This window comes from Populus nigra, chromosome 3, assembly GCF_951802175.1.
Source record: "Populus nigra chromosome 3, ddPopNigr1.1, whole genome shotgun sequence".
Taxonomy (NCBI): Eukaryota; Viridiplantae; Streptophyta; class Magnoliopsida; order Malpighiales; family Salicaceae; genus Populus; species Populus nigra.
This window is the reverse complement of record NC_084854.1, coordinates 16,218,059-16,241,437: the sequence shown is the minus strand read 5'-3', so window position 1 is coordinate 16,241,437 and position 23,379 is coordinate 16,218,059. Positions and strand designations below refer to the sequence as shown.

Genomic DNA, 23,379 nt, shown 5'->3' with positions numbered 1-23,379 from the left:
ACATAAAGTTAGTGGAAAAAGAATGAGTTTGGAGTTTGGACCCTTTCGGGACCCTGCGGCAATTAGGCCATTTCCGTTTCCACTTTCCAGGCCTTGAGCCCTATCCTCCGGAGTACGTTCCGGTGTTGAAGAACCATTAAAAAAAAAAAAGTGTGGGGCTTACAAATAGATCGAACGTCAATTTCTGTGTGATCAGCGTGATCGAATACTGATAGATGCAATTGACAATTACGCGAGCTCATAAAAAACATCATTCTGCATTAGTTTCCACTTTTCTTGTCTTGGAGTCGTGTTTAATATACAAGAGTCAATAGAAGGAAATATAGCTGCTACAAGCACTGACCATTAACATGTACAGCCCCAGAGGTTGCTGCAAAAATTTTAGACAAAAACTAGGGAAAAAAGATAGAAAAAACAAATGAATTATCAGTGATATAAAAATGGACATGTGGGCATAAAATGCACATTCGAACAACAAGATCTCTGTCCTCCCGTTATCGCATGTTTGAACCTGTAAGTCTGAATTGCACACACTTGCACAATTTACATCCAACAGGAAACCCTAACAAGAAACATGGAGTGAAGCTGTCAGATCCTTCTCAAACATGGCAGCGAAGCAGCTAATAAGATGGTAAATTAAGAATTGTATCCATGTAAACACCTGCCTGCGATTCATTGTGAGACAAGATCAATCTGGCATCAAGTAGAACTCCAGGAAACTTAAAGAACGACCTTAATAATAATTACTGATGATCTAAGATTTAATACTTTCATCAAGTTGAAAGAGTATGGCACAATACAATGATGACATATTTGATCCACATTTCATGTAGTACCTTTGAGAAATTTACTGCTAGGATGTTTCACCATCTTCAGATTTTCCATGTGTGGTTGCTGGATTTAGCAAGGTGGCTGCCTCTGCCATCTGTCCTCCCACTGTTGTTGATGCCATAGCTGGAGTGGGAGAGCATGCGGGCTTCAACAACTCTTTGAATTCCTCCTGAATACAAGAATTAACTCTGCTGACATGATCTTTAGAAAGGGAAAGAGAATCACCCACAACTTCTTTGTGCACCTTGGGATGGATATCTAAGGCTCCAATTTGTTTGATCAAACCATCAATTGGGTCTTCAACAGAAGCCTCTTTAATTCCTGCTTCTGCCTTCTCTGCTTCCACCATTGTTGATGCTATAACAGGAGTGTGGGAGCAAGAAGGCTTTGACAACTCTTTGAATTGCTCCCGAACATGAGAATCAACTCTTCTGACATCTTGAGAAAGTGAAAGAAAATCACCAAGTTTGGTCGAACCATCAACTTGGTCTTCAGCGGTAGCTTTATGAATTCCTGCCTCTTCTTTCTCCGCTTCCACCATTGATGATGCAATTGCAGGAACTGGAGAGCAAGTAGGCTTTGGCAATTCTTTGAATTCCTCCTGAGTACCAGAATCAACTCTGCTGACATCATCTTGAGAAAGACAGAGAGAATCACCAACAGCTTCTTTGTGCATCTCAAGATGAAAATCTACAGCTCCAATTTGTTTGGTCAAACCATCAACTTGGTCTTCAACAGAAGCTTTCTCAATTCCTGCCTCTGCCTTCTCTGCTTCCACGATTTTTGATGCCATAGCAGGATTTGGGGAGCAAGTAGGCTTTGACAACTGTTTGAATTCCTCCTGAATACCAGAAGCAACTCTACCGACATCATCTTGAGAAAGGGCAAGAGAATCACCTATGGCTTCTTTGTGCAACTCATTATAAAAATCTACAGCTCCAATTTGTTTGGTCAAACCATCAACTTGATCTTCAGTAGAAGCTTTTTTCTTCTCATTAGTGCCGTGAAGAGAAGGCAAACTACTCTTGATATAATTCTGGCTACATACCACATCTTCACCTACTTTCTCTAATGAGGTCATACTTTCAGCCTTGGGAATAGAACTCAAGCCGGTAGTCTGATCATGCAATCCATTGCCGAGAGTAATCTCAGTATCTTTTCCAGGAGCATCACTCTTGCTCTCTGTCTCGTTTTTATCCATAAAAAAACAGGCATTCCCATTCCCTTCAGTAAAACCACTATCTGTATCCTTCAGAGACGTGCCACATTCTTCTGAGCCAATTTTCTCTGCCTTCAAATTACTTTTTCTTTCACCTTGAAATGACTTTCTGTTCTGAGCTTTTAGAGATTTGCTAGCACTGTGTTTCTCGTTTTTCAAAGCACTGGAGGCCCTTGGTGCTGCATTTGAGGATTCCTGCAGAGGTGAGGGAGATTTAGATTTCATGCCCATGGCAGCTGCCTGATCACTAATTTTGGTACCCCGAAGCGCTGTTCTAGCAGGCTGAAGCTTTCCAAGCTTTGCATTTTTTGACCCTCCACTTGGACTAACACTTCCTGCCCTAAATCCAGACAAGCCACTGGGCATAGCTGTATGAGATTGCTTGCTTCTATTTGGAGTTCGTGCAGCTGGTCTCGCCTGCATAATTGACAAATCACATGTGGGTATATAACAATTCCCTGAAAAAATGCAAATTGGAAGAACAATGATCAAGAACAAGGGAGGCGTTTTACTAGCTTAAATTTCAAGAAAACAACATTTTGTAATGATGGTTATCCTAGGCATTATAAGTGATGACCTTTTTGTCTCCTTTCCCTTGGAAAAATCACAAACCAATTAGTCTAAAATGCTTATGAAAGGAAACTCAGAACTGACCCCGTCAAAGAAACCAATTTTGGGTGATGGCAAACGAAGGCCTGAGGGTTTAACCGAATCTGGATGGAGAACTGAACTACTTCCTGTAGGAGCTTTCTTTACACTCTCACCCAGCAATCCCACTTGGGTACCAGGCCCAACAGAGTTTTCGTCATTTAAATGGTTTTGAGAATCCAAAACTTGGGAGGCATCACTGTCCCCAGAAGCATCTTTGCAAGAGCTAATGTCAAAGCTAGATCTTGAACTGTTAGACATTTTATTAAGGGTAGAAATCGGTGATAATGATGCCGAAGACCATTCACTGATAGAGCTAGCAGGTGATATGCTGGAAGAGAGCTTGGCGACAGATTTCAAATAAGGTGAGAGATGAGAACATGCTGACTGGTTTTTATTTCTTGATGGGAATTTCAATGTGGTTCTGACATTTGAACCAGAGGAAGAATGATTGCCAGTTCTGGAGTCATTTTCTCTTCTCACAGAATTTAATGAATATTTACTGCTACAGTCTGATGACAAGCTTCCAGAACTATCGATAGAGGAAGAAGCTGTTAGCGCAGTCTTCATTGCTGATGAAGATCGCAAAGAAGATTTAACAGGCAATGTCGGCCTAGGCACAGCATTTCTGGGACCACTCAAAGCAGGTACTTTTGCCCCTCTACCTGCACAATAACGTTTACATCAGCAGTCCAGATTTTCCGCATCAAAAGGAATCATAAGAAATCAGGGATGAATTTACCAGCTATTTTTTTTGCATTTTCTGGATTATCCTTGGCCCTTTCCACTTTGACACGGTTGGCACCCAAGGAAGCTCTCTTAGTGGCTGGTGCTAAAATGGGAACAACTCTGCCAACTATCTTGGGCGGCCTATAAAGAGATTTTGACTCTCCATTTATAGGAACAGACTGTATTGACGGAATAATGTTGGTTAACCATAACCGAAATCAGGTCCATTTCGTGATATTTAAATGTTTTTTCCCCTCCTTACGTATACAAATAGCATGCCAAATAACACAGACAGCACTAGATTAACGACCGGCGCTAGGGTGCAGATCAATTTTTAATGTAAAGAAAAATATCCACGTGTTCTTGTTTTCTAATAAAAAAATAATAATCACAAATACAAAATATAATATATATTGGATGATAGTTTTTCAAAATATTAATGCAGTGACATTTTAAATGATATTTTTTTTAAATATTAGAACATTATCATGTTAGATCAATCTGGATTAACTTATAAAATTTACAACCTAGGTTATGAAATCGTAATAACCTTATAAAAACAAATCAAAATAAATTATAAAAAACAATTTCTAATCAACCTAATGTTGAAGGATGAAATTAAAAAAAAAATATTAGAATAAAAAACAAACAAAAAAAAGACATAGGTTAACTTGTCAAACCAACAACCCGAGTCATAAAATCAAGATAACAACATAAAAAATAAATTACAAAATTACAAAACCCAATTCTCAATATCTGATGTTGAAAAAATAAAATCGAGAAAAAAATAAATAAAAAAAGACAAAATATAACCTAAGTCAACTCGAACTAATTTGTTAAATCTACAACTTAGATTATAAGGCCGGGATAACCCTATAAAAAATAAATTTAAAAAATTTAAAAACTCTATTTCCAACAGATTCAATGTTGAAGATTGAAATCGAGAAGAAAAAAAAAATTATATCCATGAGATCATGATAACTCCACAAAAAATATATTGAAAAAAATAATGAAGTCAAATTGTCAAAGAACCTAAAATTAAAAAAAATGAATTAAAAATAGACAAAAAAATAAATCGAGTCAACTTGTCAAACCCACGACAAATGTCATGATATCAGGATAACCCCATAAAAAATCATAAAAATTATAAAAAGAGGCCCAAAGAAAAGTATCCCAAGTAAACCCATGTTAACTTGTTAAACCCGAATCATGATATTATGATATATTCATAAAAAACAAATTAAAAAAAATTCAAAGTCCTACTTCCACAATATTTAATATTAAAGGTTGATATACAAAAAATATTAAATTCATGAAACTAATATATAACTCAATAAAAAAAATAACAAAACATAATTCCTAAAATAGAAATTGAAAAAATATATTGAGAAGTTGAAGGGTGAAAATAGAAAAAAGAAAAAGAAACCACAAAATACTACACTAGGAATAGTATTTTATGAATGTAGATACTGCAAATTAGCCACATTTTAGTTTTTTTTTTTAATTTTTAATGTTAATGTTAATAATTGTTAATTAATTAATATCTAGATCAAATGAACAATGTCTACTTCCAGTTAAATGCCAGGATAACTGACATCGATTCCTTTCCACACAGCAGCATAATTAACAAAACATATGCCAAATATCAAGTAAATGCATGCAATGAAGTTTGTGGACAGACAGACCTGCTTTGCGGTCTTCTCTGTTCCTTCCATGATTGCATTTGGCTTGTTGGGAGCAGCTTTGGCCTTTAGCTGAAATTTACAATAATAAAGCATCAAAATGTACAAAGTTCTTTACAATAAAGACAATTAAGTGAATTACAGTTCTAGCTGTTGAAGTTACCTTATTTCGAGAAGCGATATCCACTTTCTCCGAAGCTGGTACCCTATTTCGAGAAGCAACATCCACTTTCTCCGAAGCTGAAAGGAACAGTTCTATTAGTTTAAAGATGAGCTAACAAAAACATGCAATCATAATGAGTTAATTGAAATTTTCAAGCCAAAATCTTCAAGGTTACTGGGGAACATGCTAGCCTAATCGGTCTGAACTTGGACAAAGATTTTTCACAGCAAATAAACAACGGAAAATATTCTGCAAGATCCAAACATGCGCACACATGCAAGAGGGAAGAGGATGGCATCTTAACATCCTACAGGGTATATCAAACACAACTGCACCATCTTTTCTGTAAGGGAATTAGTCCAGCAACTATATCTAGAAGCATGAAATGCATGTTTTCTTTTCACCTGGTCCCCTTGGCAAACCCGAGCATTATGCCCATCTTAGATAGAATCAAGGTGACCTGGAGATTTTAAATTTTTTGACATTGAAAAATGTCATTTTAGACTGTCAGAGTGAACCAGCTGAATGGGATTAGCACGTTGTATCTGAGATAGAATTTGTCAGGACAGTATAATAGTGTCGGAGGAGGTAATAAATGGATAAAGGAACACAATTAGCTATGTGGTTGTATTATTGATGGACTAAGTAATAGTTTACTAGACTTAGACGGAACAATCAATTATAATGGTGATAGAGGAATCACGGTTGCATGAGTTAGAAGATATGAATTAGATGCAGTGTTTTAATTGTTCCGGGCCAAGTGTAGTAGTAAATGCAGACTTACATCGGATGGTTTTGCTTTCTGTTATTGGAGAACCCACTTTGCTACTTGAATTTTCCATACCAGGCCCTTTAGTGGATCGCTGGATTGAAGCTCTTATATCTCCAAACAAGTCAGCCTCCTCAAGATTCACCAAGGTCAAATTGTCACTCGCTAATGTAGATATAGAATCACTAGATGTATGGATATCCTCTTCAATCCCGGGTAACATATGTTTCTCGCATCCAATCATGCTAGACAACTCCTCCGGTTCCAGAACACCTGCTTACACCAGAAAATGCGTTACTTACCAAATGAATGAATGAAAATCTTCAAATTTCATGAAATGAAACTAAACCTGCACTTGTGAAGAAAGCACTGTTCCAAGCTAAGCTTTTGCGCAAGTTATACTTTGTATTCTTTTTCACCCTTTCTGGTTCCATTGATTTAATAGGATCAGGTCCTAGTTCTCCCCCGTCAAAGGAGGCCAGCACGGATTGCGTATTGTTGGCTTCCGCAAAACCCAAGTTATTTTCGGCCCCTATCTTAGTATCTGCACATTTAGAGCTAACAGATTATTTGCGCCGTGGATGATCAAACATAAATTGAATTCTGCAACTAGTATTTTGTTCTTAATCTGCAATTTAATTGGGCTACTCCATTACATGTTAATGGATTTAGACACAAATCTATCATCATTAATCACCCACAAATGCTCAATTTTAAATCTATTTTGTTATGATTAAAGAAAATATAGAGACTAAGCAAGTAAAAAAAACATGATACTAAAAAAAAACCTAAAATTCGCAATTTCAAGAATAAAAATAAAACAACAAGATCACTTACCTCCACGTCGCGACAGACATATTTAAATTGAAGCTCGTTTGCAGGACTAAAATCAGCTTAATCAAGGTAAAAAGAAGAAAAAAAGAAGAAATAATTAGATGATTGTTAAAAAGATGACCTGAGAATCGGACATGGAAGTCGTGGGAAGGTGAGTTATAAAGGCAATCGTCTTCAAAGGAGACATCAATAAGGCTTAGCGTTTTTTCTTCGAGGCTGAAATTTTGCTCTGATTCATTCATTGCGATGAGGTTCTAACTGGGAAAAAAAAGTTATTTATTGATTCTGAATTTAGGGCTTAGGGTGCGAGAGATTTCTGAGGTAGAAAAGTAGACCGTAGGGGGGAGAGGGAGGGGGGGGGGGGGGGGGAGATTGATTTTTGAATTTCTAGAGAAGCGGCCGGTTTAAAAAAATAAAATAATCAGTGCTTAGTAAAAAGTAGTTTGAAGTGAGGTCGTTTTTATTTAAAAATTTATTAAAATAATATTATATTTATTTATTAAATTTTTTTACATCAATATATCCAAATAATTTAAAATTATATAAAATTTAATTTTAAAAAAATCATAATTTTCAAAAATATTTTTAAACACAAAAATTAAAATGGAAGGGCGGGCATTATTTTTGTAATTATTGATTCCTATTTCATATAAGAATTATTTTTACTATCGATTTTTTAAAAAAATTCTTTTTATGTACAATAGTTACAGATGAGAATCATAAAATTTTCTAGGATATGATACATGTTGTGATTTGACAATATATATATATATATATATATATATATATATATATATATATATATATATATCATCAAAAGAACCAATTTAAAAGCAGATATATTCATCAACATAATTATTTTCCTTTTCATTTTTAATTTTATTTTTTTATTTTTTTAATAAAATATAAAAAAATATGTTTATTTATTGAAAATAAAAAATACATTAGATTCAATTGTTTTTCATGAAAAATCAAAACAATAATTTATAATAATTATCTTAATATTTTATATTCACGATAATATAATTGTAAAATTAATTTTACTTTAATAAAATTAAAATTATTATAAAAAAGTTATATTGCTAAAAATAATCTTTATATTAGTTGTATAAAAAAATAAGTTTGAAATCTTTTTTCCTTTTTAAAAGAATTGCTTAGTTGTCTAAATACAAGTTCTGGTAGTGGAGAATATTCAAGAGCACAACAAGAAAATAATTTTAATATTTAATATTAAATGCGTATTCTTGTTTTTGTATTTGATGCAAAAAATAATTTTATATAAAAAAATAATTTTAAAATATATATTGTTCATGTTTTTTTTTAACTTGGAAAAAGATGAAAAACTAAAAACTATTCAAGATGAAGAGTTTTACGTTTCAAAAGTTATTTTAAAAATATTTATTTTTTTTTATTTTAAATTAATATTTTTTTTATTTTGATATGATGATATCAAAAATAATTTTTAAAAAATATATTATTTTAATATATTTTCAAATAAAAAATAATTATAAATATATTTTCAAATATTTCCGGAGAAAAGTTTGAAAAAGCTTCGTGATGAAAAAATTGAGAGAATACTTTTTCATTTTTCCATCTGTAAAAATAATGTGCTTGAACTCAAACTTCAATTTTCCAAGTTCATTTTTCTATTTTTCTTGGAATATTGGAGTAGAACTCCATTACAAGAATGTCAAATATATTTGAACATAAAGTTCTACTTCTCCTTTTTCTAACTTCATTTTTTTTTAGAAATTAAAGTATTAATGACGCATGCTGGACTGTTTTCTTATATATTTCTCGTACGTGTTTGTCCGTTTATATTAATCCGAGACATGTGTTTACTGGGCCCCACATTCATTGTTTCCATTTGAGTGCAATCCATTTGTTCTGCATCGCTTGGTGAAAATCTTTCCATTTCATCCATTGTTTAAGAGCATCTGAGAAGCTAAAAGGATATCTAAAAATAAAGAATTAATATTTTAATTATTTTTTCATACTCCAATAAGAAAATCAAATAAATAAAATGTTAAAATACATTTTCTTTCCTATAAATATTATTCATACATATCTTTTAAAAAAATCAAAACTAATAAAGTGAGGACAACAAAAGAATAAACTAATTAAATTTAGTCATGTGGAAAAAAAAATAACATCAAAATCATTAAAATAAATAAAACACTTATTTATTCCACTCTAATAAAATTGGCTTTTCAAATGGTTTTTTTTCATTGGAATATGCATGGTAAAAAAAGCTATATTTATATTATTTAAAATATTTTTTTATTAATTTATCTCTTTAAAATAATATTTTTTATTAGAGATGCTCTAACAACAGTATAATTAAATATTTATTTTAATAAATTTGTTTAAAGATATATTTTTTTCAAGATATAAAAAGGGAAAAAAAATGTTAAATGAGATATTTCATAAAAAGACTAGGTATGCATGACCTTAGAAGAACAAACCCGTGCATTTGATCTTAGAAAAAAAACTCAGACAAGTATATAGTAAAAGGTTAGGACCGTCGGTCTCAATTTTTTTTAAATGGATAGATAACATGAAATGTTGTTCACTTAATTTTTCTAATAAAACAAATGATGCATTGCTTGCTTATGCAACTGATATGTCTTTTTCTAAGTCGTTATTTGTTTACGTGGCTACAGCAACTTTTTAAATAAAACAATATATATTTGTTGTTCGGTAATACATAACCACAATTTACTATTCACTTAAATTTAAATAAATTCATAGGTTTGTGAAAAACAACTCTCACCGCTTTCTGCAAACCTGCAGATGCAGTGAATAATAGAGTCACTTTTTACTATTCCGGCCGGACCGGGTCCGGTTTAAAGTTAAATGCATTAAATCAGGTTTGATTTAGTTAAAAAAATTCAATTTTTATTTTTATTTTTAATTATGTTTTATTCAAAAAATAAGAAGGGGATTGCTTGATGACGTATCATTTGCAGAATTTAATCGCAATCTCAATTTTGTTCCTGATGTTGTTGCGCACTTAAGAAACCAAGGAAATTTTTGTCTTTGTTGGATGGATTTCGTACGTGATAAAATTGTAGATAGTTTAATGGAATAATAAAAAATATTTGATATAAATATTATTTATTTCATGATGTAATAACAGTAGTTAAATTTACAATATTTAAATTTAAAATCATCAATATATATATATATATATTATTTTATAACCTCAATTTAAAAAACATTCTTTTAACCAAACACATTAAACTACTTTTTGTTCAACCTCAATTTCAATCATAATTTTAACCAAGCATATATAAATACCAAACCAACCTCAACTAAAAATACCTTTTGTAAATAATTTTTTCAAATCATAACTACAAAAACTACCACAATACAAAACAACCCATCAAACTCCAACTACAAGAGATAATTCAAATTTTTAAACCCTTAATTTTTCACTCGTTTGTCATTAAAAAAGACCTTCATAAATATTATAGAAATCACAATAAATTTATTTTCAATTCCAAAATATCTTTTAATCCATTAAAAACCCCAAAATCCAATTGAATTAAAAAACAATTTTATGAGCCACAATGTACTTTTTTTTATGACATATTCGAAAGAAAAAAACTCATTTATTAAACTTTACTCTCCAAGATGAACCTATCAATACATGATCGGTATTTTTGTGATCAGAATATGACAGATTAGCCTCTCTCCTTTTTTTTTTTCTCAACATCAAAAACATAAGTTCATGGCTAATGACTATAGTGCATGAACCGATGGCTACTAATTGCCCCCCCGTCACTCTTTCAAGAAACTAGAAAGCATGATAAAAATGGAGATGCAACCTAACTGAATGAAAACTCTCTCTCTTTCTACAAGGAAACTGAAAAGTAAGCAAGATGGACCAATCATATCACTATACTTCCTCGTAACTTCCTTAGTAGTGCCTCCATCACCGTTCAGCCTAATTTTAGCATTCGAACTGTATTTACTCCGACTAGTGGTGTCGCCTATCAGATCCAATATGAGATAGTAAAAAAGGGAAAAGAAGGACCGGGGGGGGGGGGGGGGGGTTGAAGAAAGCACTAAGAACTACATTCATGTTCGTGGTATGAATACCCAAAATTACTTTGGATCTGCTTCAAGGGAGTGGGAGCTTGAAGCATCAATTGCTATTCCCTCCGTAGATGATGCATCTTTTTCGCTGCGCTTTGTTGCATTAGGAGAAGATTTACAATTTGTGGAAGTAATATACTTGAGGCGGTAGCTGACAAGTGAAGGTCCGAAGACACTGTATTTCCCAGCACTGCTGAAGGCTGTTTCTGCATCAGCGCTTCTGCAGAAAACCACCTTAGCACGTTTGCTCTTCTTCAGCACCTGAGTCTCCGTTTCCTTTAAAGGTCCAAAACGGCTGAATATCCTGTTCAAATTTGTCTCTGAAGGAACTGCATCCAAGTCTGTGAAGTTTAGAATCAAAGCTGTTGGACATGGGGAGGAATCATCATTACGCTTCCCTTCCAAGTGATCTATGGGCTTGCCTGCTCCCAAATCAAGAATTCCACCAGCAATGTGTAGTTCACACTCCAAATTGGGTTCCAACTGAACAGCTGATTGTTTTCTGAAGGTCGGAATGCCGTCTTTGGTTGGAGTCTCCTCTGGAATTTCTCTTGCTTCATTCTTATTCTCATGAGATGATTGACCTTTAGGATTGCTTTGAGTCATCTTGTCAGTCCAATGAGAATCTTTCATATGCTCTAAATCAGTAGTTCGAGTTTCTACTATGGTTGATAATTCTCCAACATCACCACCAGAAATATGTTCCAGGGAGGACTGTACATGCTGCTGTGAATTGAGTGGATTAATGCAAACTGAATTCCTGAATTTCACAAAGAAACTAACTACAGATTTCAGGAAGTTGCATCCCTTCATAGGATCTCTGGCAACCAAGCAAAGCTGTGACATCAACTCATCAGGCGAAGCTGATGTGGACAAAGATAGGAATAGAGAAATCAGGGATGAGAGGGGGAGAAAGAGCCAGAGGAGTAGACGCAGTAAGGGAGAAGAAAGATAGCCGAAATTCAATTATCAATAATTTAGGAAAGATTATAAAGTTCTAAACAGAATAAGACCCAAAGTACCACTAAATTTATAATAGCCTAAAACGACTGGATTTTCCCATAAAGAAATACAATACAAGAAACTATTATATAATCTCTAAATTTCCCATGAAAAATATCTTAAAAATCATTCCCCATCAGAATCATTCATTCTTGAAAACAGCATTTTACCTTTACTCTTTCCAGAGGTAGACTTCTCCTGGCTCTTAGTCTTCTTTGCATTTTTACGAGAAGTTGTATTAACAGATTTTCCATTAACAGATTTGAGTATAGGAGTCGATCCATTCAGTTGGCTTGCAACCCTGAGGATACTTTCTCCAACTCTATAGGTTTTCTTAGGCTGCGAGGAACCATTATCAACCCCTGATGAGGAAGGACTTTTGCTTTGTTTCATCATTGAATCATCAGAAATAGATTTAACAGCCTTCCTTTTCTTACCAGAGGATGATGTAGTCGTCTTGCCAGTAGCTTCACCATCCAAACTACATTTAGCTTTAGCAGCTGATGAGCGCCTTTCAGCAATAAGGTCAGCCAAACTTTTTTCTTTCTTGCTTGGATGTTCCTTATCCCCAGAAATGTGCTTTCGCTTGCGTGAAGAGTGATCTGCACTTTTTGGCTTCTCCTTTCCAGAGGATACAGACTCATCTTTAACCTTGGTTGCAGTATTTTCAACCATTTCATTGCCATGTTTAACTTCTGCTGATTGTGAAATCTCTGCATCACTCTCTAGCAGTTCACCAAGGATTTGGAATTCAGGCAGGTGAGAATAACCCTTCCAACGATTGAATACCAACAATTGGGATCGTGCTGTTACAAACTCCAATATGTTAATTCCACCTAACAGCAATTGGCCTAATTCTTTCACATACTCAATAAGTTTTGGGGGTTCAAAACAAGCAGCATTTGAGAAACTATCCCCACCATCTCTTCTACAAGATTCTTCCCGGATTCCAGGATTGACAATTATCTGAGTTTTTATCTTGCTATACCCAGGCATGCATGGACAAGCCAACCCAAACTCTACCCGTCTAGAAACCTCATCCAAAGCACAATGAACAGCATCATGAAAATCCTCCAAATTGCTCTGTTTCTCCAATAGTGAGAAGTTGCATCGAAAGGGCTTTATCTTTGACACCTCATTCCAAGCAAAAGTTTGATCCCCAAAGTATGCTATTAAATAACAATTCTTTTTAAAATACTTCTTAGCCTTCTTTGACGCATCACTACGACCAAAAACTTGCCCGGGCCACCAGGGATGGCTCCTCACTTTACCCCATACCAGATCACCAACACTCAATCCTACTTCTTTGGAAGCCATTTTTGTATTAACATCACCTGTAGCATTCCCATCTGCGACCACATCCACAACAAGATTTGACTCGTTGGACTCAAGGTTCTCATTTTCCTGCAAAACCCCTTCATCAAAAGCAGCGGCATCCTCATTTTCAGACTCAGAGTCCTTACCTCGTTCATCATCGATTTCCATGACCTGACTCTCAACAGCTTCAGAACTAATCTTTGGTGAAACATTTCCAGGTTCTTTGTGAGGCGATAAGTCATTCGCATTGTCTACTTTCACTTTCACATCAGCACTTTTCACTTGGTTATCATCCTCACCGACTGAACTAGAACTTGCTACGCCACAACCCCCCTCCTTCACTTCCTCCTCGATTTTAAATGAACTTTCTCCCTCTACTTTTCTTGAGTGTGCTACAGTTGTTTCAGCTACTTCTACTTCTTGTGCAGAGCCATCATCAACACCACTTCCAGACCCATTTTCCCCTTCCAAATCAACACTTTTATCAGCAGAATCCATCTTTCCCTCCCTGCCTATCCCACCACCAGCAACCTCCTTCAAGTCATAATCCCCTTTAAAGTCCTGAACTTGATCTATTACAGCCTCCTGCTTCTGACCCTCACCATTCTTACCAGAGTCTATTAGGGCTTCCGCATCAGAAGATAAACCCACCTTAGTCCTTACTTCAGAGACATTATTAAACCCCTTAATATCGTTTTCTGGTTCACCGGAAAGTACGTCGGAGTTTAAGTCGATGCTGTCAAGATTGGCAGACATTTAACAATAAACCCTAGCAATAGCATAACCAAACCATTTCATTATTTATAGAAAACCTAATGAATAGAAATGAACAAGAATTCAGCTTTTAACACATAAATGAACCCAAAAGAATAGGTTGGGAAGAAGAAGAAGAAGAAGGAGAAGAAGAAGAGAAACAAGTACCTTTTTGTCACTCTCTTTCAGCTTTGTGAGCTTGTGTAGTTTGTTACATAGAGAGAGGGGTGGAGAAGGAAAAAAGAAATATCGAAGAGTAAGGCGAGGGGCCTGACTTTTTGGTAACCTGACGGGCTATTTTATCTTGGGCACTGTTTATTGTTTAGACTTGACACGTGGAGGACATCAGACGGTCTGTTTTTAAAACCTGTTTCGTTTCTGGTGGCTAGTCATAGACCAGGAGGGATGCTGCTGGCTTATCGGCCCTCCACGTGTAAGCCATCTGCCAAAAATTGCATTGGCCTGATAAATAACCCATGACCACAAGCCCACTTTGTTTCGTTTCGTTTCCCTTCTCTGTATCCCGCCAAAACGAGAGGAGAATTTTCGCACACATAACACATTTTATCGGCGGAGAACAACGGTCGGTTCTCTTACCGATCGGCGATGTACGGAACACATGGAGAGAGCGCGAGCAGAAAGAAGCAACACCACCACTACGCAAGCGACGACGTCGTTAACATATTGGCCACATACTGCCCTTCAAACGAGTTGGCTGTCGACGAAGAAAAGCTGATGCTCACTAGTCATCTCATTCACTTCTTTAGCAGTACTCCTCCTGGTGAGGATCTCGCTTCTCAGGTCTCTCTCTATGTCTTTCCTTTGATTTGTATAATTAGCACTATATTATGAGAAATTGTTCTTGAACTAGCTTTGGCTTCCTGGAAATTGGAAATCTAAAAGCTGTTTAATTATTAATTTCTTTATAGAATCGTAGAAGGCGTTCATTAATTGTAAGGACATAGGCACATATTATAGAATGATGGTGACTAGTTAAGTGAAAAAGGGAGGTTTATTGCGATTAATTTAATATTTAAATGATTTAAATAAAAGAAAAATGAGGAAGAAAATCATGTTTTTACTTTTTCAGGCTGCTGCTTATGTTTTTGTTATGACATTCTTAGCTAGTTTGAAATGTTTGTTTTTTGTCTATTATATAAGTTTGAACCTCTCGTTAGGTTTTTGAGTTGCAGTGGTCGGATTTGTTTATGGATTATCAGTAAATTTAGGAATTTGATGTTTGAATTACGTGAACAGGTAAAGGATAAAAATGGAGCGTACTATTTGTCTTTTGATTTTCAACAATTTCAAAATATACGTGAACTTGAGGAATTCTATGCAACTTTAGAAGAGAAACCTAAAGTAGCTCTCTCGTGCATGGGGGCTGCAGTTCACAAGGTACACACTGACAGTAGTGGATAATGCTTGGAGGTTTCTTTCAATTTTTTTTTGGTTCAAGGAAATTTATTAATGAATTGGAATAGGTGTTTTTGAGCAAATGCGAGGACAACTTCTTAGATGATGGCATGAAGATAAACATCCGTCTTCACAACTACCCTGAATCTATGATTGCTTTGAAGAACCTTAAAGCAGCATATATTGGTAAGTTTAATTTTACGTATGCATTTTTTTTTGGCCCCCAGAATTGGATGAGGAAATATATGAATGGCATATCATTTGGTGACATGACAGACAAGCTTGTATCTGTGCGGGGGAGTGTGGTTAAAGTTAGCAATGTGAGGCCACTAGTGGTACAAATGAATTTCAACTGTGCGAAGTGCAAATACAGCATTTCACGTATATTTCCTGATGGAAAATTTTCACCTCCAACTGTTTGCTCTTTAAATGGGTGCAAGAGCAGAACTTTCAATCCAATTAGATCTTCTGCTAGAGCCATAGATTTTCAAAAAATAAGGTAAGCGCAGTGATGCAAAGTATACTTCAATTTATCCCTTGAAGGATTTCCTTTGTCCCTTTAAAATGAAGAATATGTTGCTGTCTTTGTTTTTTTTTTCCCACTCAAAACATGTGGTCTTCATCAGGCTACAGGAATTACTAAGATCTGAAGATCATGAAGAAGGACGGGTGCCACGAACAGTGGAATGCGAATTGACTGAAGATCTTGTTGATGCATGCATCCCTGGAGATGTGGTGACTGTCACTGGCATTATAAAAACATTCAATAGCTATTTGGATACAGGAGGAGGTATGATAAAAGGATTTCTTTGACACCCATGTGCCACTGTATTCCATCATCATACATGGAATTGTGCATGATCATTGTTGATACTTTGTGGTTAATGACGAGATGGTGATTTAGATTCACAAAGCTATAAGCACCGGAGTGAGCACCAATCTTAGTGCCTTTTCATAAAAAACATCTTATGTGCATTATATCATAACAAAAAAATTGCCGAGAGGATGCCTAAAAAATAAAGAAGATTCTAAACCACTGGAAAGAATGCATACCCTCTTGGACATGATATGCATTTGGTGGCATGATTTGCATCTCTATTATCGGTCCTAACGCAACCACTTTAGCTGTTGTTATATATATATTCACTCTATGAAGTTCATGAAGAAATTATAGGCTTCCTTTTCTGACATATGAGTGACTACAGGAATTACATGTACCAGTAAACAGAGAATCCAAAACGATGAGAACTGTAGAAACTAAATAGTGGCTGTTTCTATTTACAGTTTTTGAGCTTCATCAAAAATAAAATTGCTATTTCGTGTGATACTGCTTAGCCATCACCATCTGTTTAATTTATATACAGGAGAACTGATGTTCCACTGATCAAAAGAGATGCTCACAAGTTTTGATATTTGATTGAACACTCAAATTTCTAGACCACGACCCACTTTCTGTTTTTGGAAAAGATAATTATTTCTCCTATTTTCATGACAGAGTTATGGATAGATTACACCATTAAGATGGTATCAGTTCCAAGAAAACTGTTTCTATGTGCAGTCCCTAAACAAAGTTATAAAATGTGATCAGTAGATCTCTGCTAAAGCAATCCTACAATGTTACATGGAACTCTTTTTTCTATTTTGTTACACTATCATATAGCTGTTTCAATAACAAGACTATATCATTTCCTTATTAGCTTAAGCTTAAGAATTTTCTTGAGATTTTTAGGATCATAACATTTCTCTGAAGATTTGCACTGGTGGAAAGCATAAAGATACGCAAATTGAGATTAGAACACTGGTTGACCGTAGTGATTTATGCTGCAGCATTGCTTCATTTTACAGTCTATTCACGTGTGTATGCATAATTCTTTATGATTGATACATGAGTATTTAACTCTAGTGCACTTAACTGAAACTATTTCCAGTTGCTAATATAGCCTTCTGCAAGCCTTAATACTTTCAGGAAAATCAAAAAACAAAAATCAAGGATTTTATTATTTGTATCTAGAAGTGGTCTCTATAAAAAACTCGAAGTTGCAATCTACATCTGACAATTTGCAAGATTCCAAATGTAATGCAAGAGCTACAGAACTGTCTGATCTGTTCTCATTCTCTCCACGAGATCTGGAATTTATTGTGAAGTTCTCAGAAGAACATGGTTCAGATATCTTCCGGCAAATACTTCAGTCAATATGTCCGTCTATCTATGGACACGAGCTTGTTAAAGGTATTTCAAACTTTTGTGTGTTAAAGTGACCCCCTAATTTTATTCTGATTCATTTTCACCAGTGTCTCCAGCATCTGTTCTGTTTTTGGGAAATGTAGAATGTGCTGTGTGAAGGTCTTCACTCCTATTTCCCAATCTTTGTGCTTGTGCTGGAAAAATAAAACAACTTTCTAAATCACTTGTAAATTTGCTGTATTTATCTTTAAAGTTTCTGATATTCCACTGTTTCTGTTCTCCAATACTAGTTTTTTTAAATGGTATCCTTTTCTGTAAAATCTGCTATCGAGTCTTGAATAATGCAATTCCTTGCAGTCTCTAAGTATGAACCACCTAGTTTTTTCAGGTAGTAAATTTGATTGGTTCCTAATCATTGTTTTTAAATTCAACAACAAAGTTAAGTATACTTCTAATTTCTTTTTCCCTTAAAAGCGGGGATAACATTAGCACTGTTTGGAGGTGTCCGGAAGCATTCAATGGATCCGAATAAGGTCCCTGTCAGAGGAGACATCCATGTTATAATTGTTGGTATGCTTCTAATTTTATCAGTTTATATTACAGAAATTCATCCTTTAGAGCTTAGACAAAATCTAGATTAGAATGCAAAACATCTTTGCAAATAGGGGGATGCACAGGAAGGGAGGATGGACTTGACAAACATTAATTCTCATTTTTAGGTGATCCTGGACTAGGCAAGAGTCAATTACTGCAAGCAGCAGCAGCTGTTTGTCCACGTGGCATTTATGTGTGTGGCAACGCTACAACTAATGCTGGGCTCACTGTAGCTGTGGTCAAGGATGCCAAGACAAGTGACTATGCTTTTGAGGCTGGTAGTTGATTGCTTCTTAACTGATCAAATTATGATGTATTGATTGCCTAATTTGCAGCTTTATGATTGTGAAAAATCTATGATTTACATATCATCAGGATCATGATTTACCATTGAAATCTGACCATGTGCGGTTGCACTTGAGAGGTAGTAACGAACAACAAATTTCTAGAAATTGAATTATTATTCTTTTTTTTTTTTTGCAGCGTTTATTTATATAAGATGAGACATAGGATCTACAGGTTAAGTAAATTTGTGTCCTGGAACTTTGTATGGTTCAAAATGATATTGACCTATGTAGTCTTCGGCTGTGAGATCCTTTTTTTTTTGGGGGGGGTGGGGGTGTAAGGTACATTTGGTGTTTTTCTGGTTGAAAAGATGGAATGTGGAAGGATGGATATGGTAAAGTGGGAGGATGGATGTTAACTCATCCATCTAGTTGTTTGGCTAGCAAGGAGGGCAAAGATGGAAGCCAATTTGCCCAAATTGGACAGATTGTAGATCACAAATGAGGACGGATTTTTCCTTTCCTTCGTTTGGTCTCAGTTCATGGTGCCAAATAAGGAATTTACCTCATCTATCCCCCCTCATCCATTGTCCCAACCATCCCTCCTAACAATCCTAACAAATACAGCCTTGGTGATTATGAAGGAAACTGATTGAAGAGTGATTTCTCTTTAAATTGTTGGCATTGCCTTGGAAATTTTTTATTTCCATTGTTACATAAGTGGTTTAAAATATAGAGGAACCCTTCAAAACTCAAAATATCCAAGTACTAGGAATTCCTTATAATGCAGTGCAATGAAATGAATGCTATTATTGTGGCTGTAATTGAACCATGAAGCTAAACGTTGGAAGTAAGTAATTCATATAAAGAATTATGAGTTTCATTGTATCTGCATTGTTCATATATTAGGTATGCATGGCGACCAAAGATTTCTTCACTATCTTTGCCGTTAGTTATTATTCAGTGACAAATCACGAAACAATTGTATCTTTAAACAGGGGCAATGGTGCTCGCAGACAGTGGACTCTGTTGTATTGATGAATTTGATAAAATGTCTGCAGAGCATCAGGTTTGTGCTGACCACTTACCAGTTTTTGGATTTGATCACATTGATCTCAAAGACCAGATTAGAATTATATTGGGTTTGCCATTTTACCAGTCTCTTCTAGAAGCTATGGAGCAGCAATGTGTCTCTGTTGCTAAGGCTGGTCTCCTTGCAAGTTTATCAGCACGAACTTCTGTTTTAGCAGCAGCAAATCCTGTTGGTGGTCATTACAAGTAATACTTTATAAATTTTCATCTATGGTAATGCTTTGTTTTGACCATGCATCTTTAAGCTATAATATTTAAGAAAATGTTCTTTGTTATGGCAAAAATATGACACTTCAAAGATTAGGCATTTTCTGTTCTTAATACATCCCTAGTTTTTTAATCTTGCTGGATGGTAATCATATAGATGCCTGCATACTATAGCTTTCTCACATGGATATGTTGATTACATCTGAAATCTATATTGCAGCCGTGCAAAGACAGTGAATGAGAACTTGAAAATGAGTGCTGCTCTTCTCTCACGGTTTGATTTGGTTTTCATATTACTTGACAAACCTGATGAAGTGTTGGATAAAAGAGTCTCAGATCACATCATATCAGTAAGTTATCCTGTCTGGCATATGGTAGTGCATTCTTTTGCATTGAAAACATGCTATGGCATTCAAGGTGAGTCTGTTCTGTATCATTAAAAGTTGTGCCAACAGACCATCTGTTGTCTACTACTCTCTGTCTGAGCACAAATGTCATGGAAATGAGATCAATTTGAAGAGTTTTGATATGAGACGTGTTAGAAGTGAATAAGCATGTATTTTTATTACTCTTTCAGCATTTTAATTGCAGCGTAAATCATATGCTCTTGGCATGTAATTATATTGTTTTTCAAACAATGGAAAATATTGCTTGTTAAAACTATCACCGTCTCCAGGGCCAGATTAAAAAGATAATCTTTGAGTTCGTATGCATTTAATGATATGACAGACTCAAAAGCGTCTCTATTGCAGCTTCATGCTGGATATGGAGAATATTCACCAGCAGCCAAAAAGTTACGGACAGGTAGCCTTCCTATTTCTTTTTCTCCTTATTTCACTTGGTGGTGCTTTGGGGGGGGGGGGGGGGGGGCACTGAGTAAGGTAGTGCTTCTTCCCACCGATGAATCTATTTTACCAAAGTGGAGTTTTATATTCTAACAAGTTATGCCTTCTGATCATGCAAAAATGCAGCATCACTGCATGGAAGCATAGATATGAGTGTAAGAAATGGATCCTTGGTTTCACGGTTGAGACTGGACCCAAAGAAGGATGCTGATTTTGCTCCATTACCTGGTCCACTTCTTCGCAAATATATTGCTTATGCTAGAACTTATGTCTTTCCTAGGTGGTTTTTTTGTGATCTCTAAACTGAGAGATTTCATATATTCTCTAGTTTGCAACTACAAATGCAAACTTATTTGATTTTGTTGACATAGGATGTCAAAACCAGCAGCAGAAATACTACAGAAGTTCTATTTGCAGCTTAGAGACCACAATACATCAGCTGATTGTACACCAATAACAGCAAGGCAACTGGAAAGTTTGGTGAGGCTGGCTGAAGCTCGAGCTCGGCTAGAGTTGAGAGAAGAAGTAACGGCCCAAGATGCAACGGTCAGTTTTGGTTGATATTACGAGTTCTTTTTTAACACCATTTTTCTAGTTGAGTTTAAACTTTAGACCAGTGAACTGTTTGGTACTTGTTGAAGTTAGCAAAGGGCCTTTGCAGAGTTCTACATGACCATGCTGCTGTTTGAGGGACCTTCACATAAATCTTGAAATAGACAAAAGCAATAAATCCGATTTAGAGCCCGAAACTCCTTCAAAACATAGCAGAGTTTGCTCAAATGGAAGACAAAAATATTGTTACACTTTGTCATGAAGCCCTAATTTTCTTACCTCTGCCGCTTTAGATGTGTTCTCAAGCCCTAAAATGTTGACCAGAACCTGTTTATTTGAAAATAATGTGGATAACAGTGCTATCTAAAGGACTTAAAGCTTTGCACTCGACCAGTACTTGGTTTGTTTTAAGTTTAAGACAATTGTAGTTTTTAGTCACAACTATTTCATGAATTTTGGATCGATTTTTCATTTTTAGCATATGCCTTGCAGGATGTGGTTGAAATAATGAAAGAATCCCTATATGATAAATATGTAGATGAGCACGGCGTTGTCGATTTTGGTCGAAGTGGGGGGATGAGTCAACAAAAAGAAGCGAAACGGTTTCTAAGTGCCCTCAATAGGCAGTCAGAGTTGCAGCGAAAAGATACCTTTTCAATTTCTGTATGGACAATCGTTTTTTCTTCCATTTCTAACAAAGATTTGTTTCCTATAAAATTCATGCAAACATGTGTTGTTTTATTTCAGGAAATATACAGTTTAGCAGACAGAATTGGCCTAAGAGTTCCAGATATCGACACATTTGTGGATAACTTAAACAGTGCTGGTTATCTACTCAAGAAGGGACCGAAGACATTTCAGGTACTATAATATGACAGTTCTGAGGACTCAGAATCACAATAACTTGGTAATAGTCAGAACCCAGAAGGTTCAACGATTTTGCATTTCTGTTTCCAGTAACCAAAGTAAAAAGGGACGTGAACCCTAACAATTATGCTAACCTTCTTACTGCATGAATGGCTACTTTCTAAAGCACCAGAGCCATGATAGGTTACCCTTTAAGCACATGTTAGTGTCCGTAAGAAATCAGCAACTTCTGATTAGCCATCATATTGGTGCAGGTGCTAACATCTTCTTACTCCCGGAGTCAATCATCAAGGGGGTAAGTTTCTTAAAGAAACCGAACAAATTTTGATTTTTCACTGGAACTGGGAGTTTTCTTTGTTACTCTACCACATAGAGCAGGGACATCGTTATGAACTTCACTCGGTGCCTGCTATACAACCGACCATAAGCTCATGCGACTATGTCTAGTTAAAGCGTGAAACTCTTGATTCTAGATATGCAAAAGAATGCCATGTTGTTTTATGGGTTTAAAAGCAGGAAATCTAAATTCCCTTCTCTGAACAGATTTGAAATAGCTAATAACTAATAATTCAGTGGTATAGTTTATTAGAATTTATTAGAGATTTATGTAGAGAAAATTCTACTGAAATTCTGTTAGAAATTGGACATAAAGTTTATTAGAATGAATTTAAAAATTAACATGAATGTTGTTAGTCTAAATGGTAATATAAAGTCAATAGTATCAAATATATAAAAACAAATTCCCTGTTTTCCCTTGAGCCGAAGGCTCAAAGGATTGTTAAATATCTACGATGTTACAAAACACCTCTAAATTAATTAAAAAATATAAAATCAAATTGGAAAAAAATTCTTTCTCCTCCATGATTTTTTTTTTCCTAGCAAGATAAAAGCTCAAAAATACTTTGATGGAATTTCTCTCATCTAATGGAGTTTATTGACACCAAAACAACTCATTTTGTTGTCGTCGTATGATGATAGAACAACAACTTGATCTCTTAAATCTAGGGATTGGAATGGAAATAAAATGAAGTTTTGAATTGAAAATAAAAATTCTAACATAAAAGGGATCAAAATGGAAAAATAAAAAAAATTAGAGACCTATTTTAAAACCCGTGTCTCACGTAGAGTGAGTGAGTAAATAAAAAGAGGCTGTATTTTTTGGTACATCATTTGATATGGTCCTTGCAATTTCAATTATTTATAAATAATAAAAATGAATTTTATTATGCCAAACACAACATTAATTTAACATCATAATCAAGATTATAAGAACGAGAACTTTACATCAA

At 35.1% G+C, this 23,379-nt stretch overlaps 3 protein-coding genes across 7 annotated transcripts; 1 reads left to right on the top strand and 2 right to left on the bottom strand.

Annotated features, from left to right (window-relative positions):
- Positions 1-241: 241 nt before the first annotated feature.
- Positions 242-7,222, bottom strand: LOC133688340 (uncharacterized). 4 transcript variants are annotated; one of them, XM_062107799.1, is made up of 10 exons: positions 6,997-7,222; positions 6,391-6,585; positions 6,057-6,314; positions 5,273-5,349; positions 5,113-5,181; positions 3,441-3,606; positions 2,705-3,363; positions 1,076-2,467; positions 837-1,000; positions 242-562 (listed from the first exon to the last, which is right to left on the bottom strand). In XM_062107799.1, the coding sequence occupies exons 1-9, from the start codon at positions 7,115-7,117 to the stop codon at positions 854-856; spliced, it is 3,084 nt and encodes a 1,027-aa protein (XP_061963783.1). In that variant the 5' UTR covers positions 7,118-7,222; the 3' UTR covers positions 242-562; positions 837-853. The 4 variants fall into 4 exon arrangements, with proteins under 4 accessions (XP_061963783.1, XP_061963781.1, XP_061963780.1 ...); XM_062107797.1 differs by having other exon boundaries at positions 242-665; positions 837-2,467; XM_062107796.1 differs by having other exon boundaries at positions 837-2,467.
- A 3,251-nt stretch (positions 7,223-10,473) lies between these two features.
- Positions 10,474-14,348, bottom strand: LOC133689349 (PWWP domain-containing protein 5). The gene is made up of 3 exons (XM_062109179.1): positions 14,217-14,348; positions 12,149-14,064; positions 10,474-11,839 (listed from the first exon to the last, which is right to left on the bottom strand). The coding sequence occupies exons 2-3, from the start codon at positions 14,049-14,051 to the stop codon at positions 10,986-10,988; spliced, it is 2,757 nt and encodes a 918-aa protein (XP_061965163.1). The 5' UTR covers positions 14,052-14,064; positions 14,217-14,348; the 3' UTR covers positions 10,474-10,985.
- A 156-nt stretch (positions 14,349-14,504) lies between these two features.
- On the top strand, positions 14,505-22,630 carry LOC133689350 (probable DNA helicase MCM8). 2 transcript variants are annotated; one of them, XM_062109180.1, is made up of 17 exons: positions 14,505-14,849; positions 15,306-15,446; positions 15,533-15,650; positions 15,741-15,963; positions 16,091-16,254; positions 17,431-17,694; positions 18,124-18,219; positions 18,369-18,521; positions 19,526-19,596; positions 19,687-19,805; positions 20,047-20,176; positions 20,579-20,630; positions 20,798-20,951; positions 21,043-21,217; positions 21,716-21,886; positions 21,971-22,084; positions 22,345-22,630. In XM_062109180.1, the coding sequence occupies exons 1-17, from the start codon at positions 14,655-14,657 to the stop codon at positions 22,387-22,389; spliced, it is 2,385 nt and encodes a 794-aa protein (XP_061965164.1). In that variant the 5' UTR covers positions 14,505-14,654; the 3' UTR covers positions 22,390-22,630. The 2 variants fall into 2 exon arrangements, with proteins under 2 accessions (XP_061965164.1, XP_061965165.1); XM_062109181.1 differs by having other exon boundaries at positions 14,692-14,829.
- The last annotated feature ends 749 nt before the right edge of the window (positions 22,631-23,379 follow it).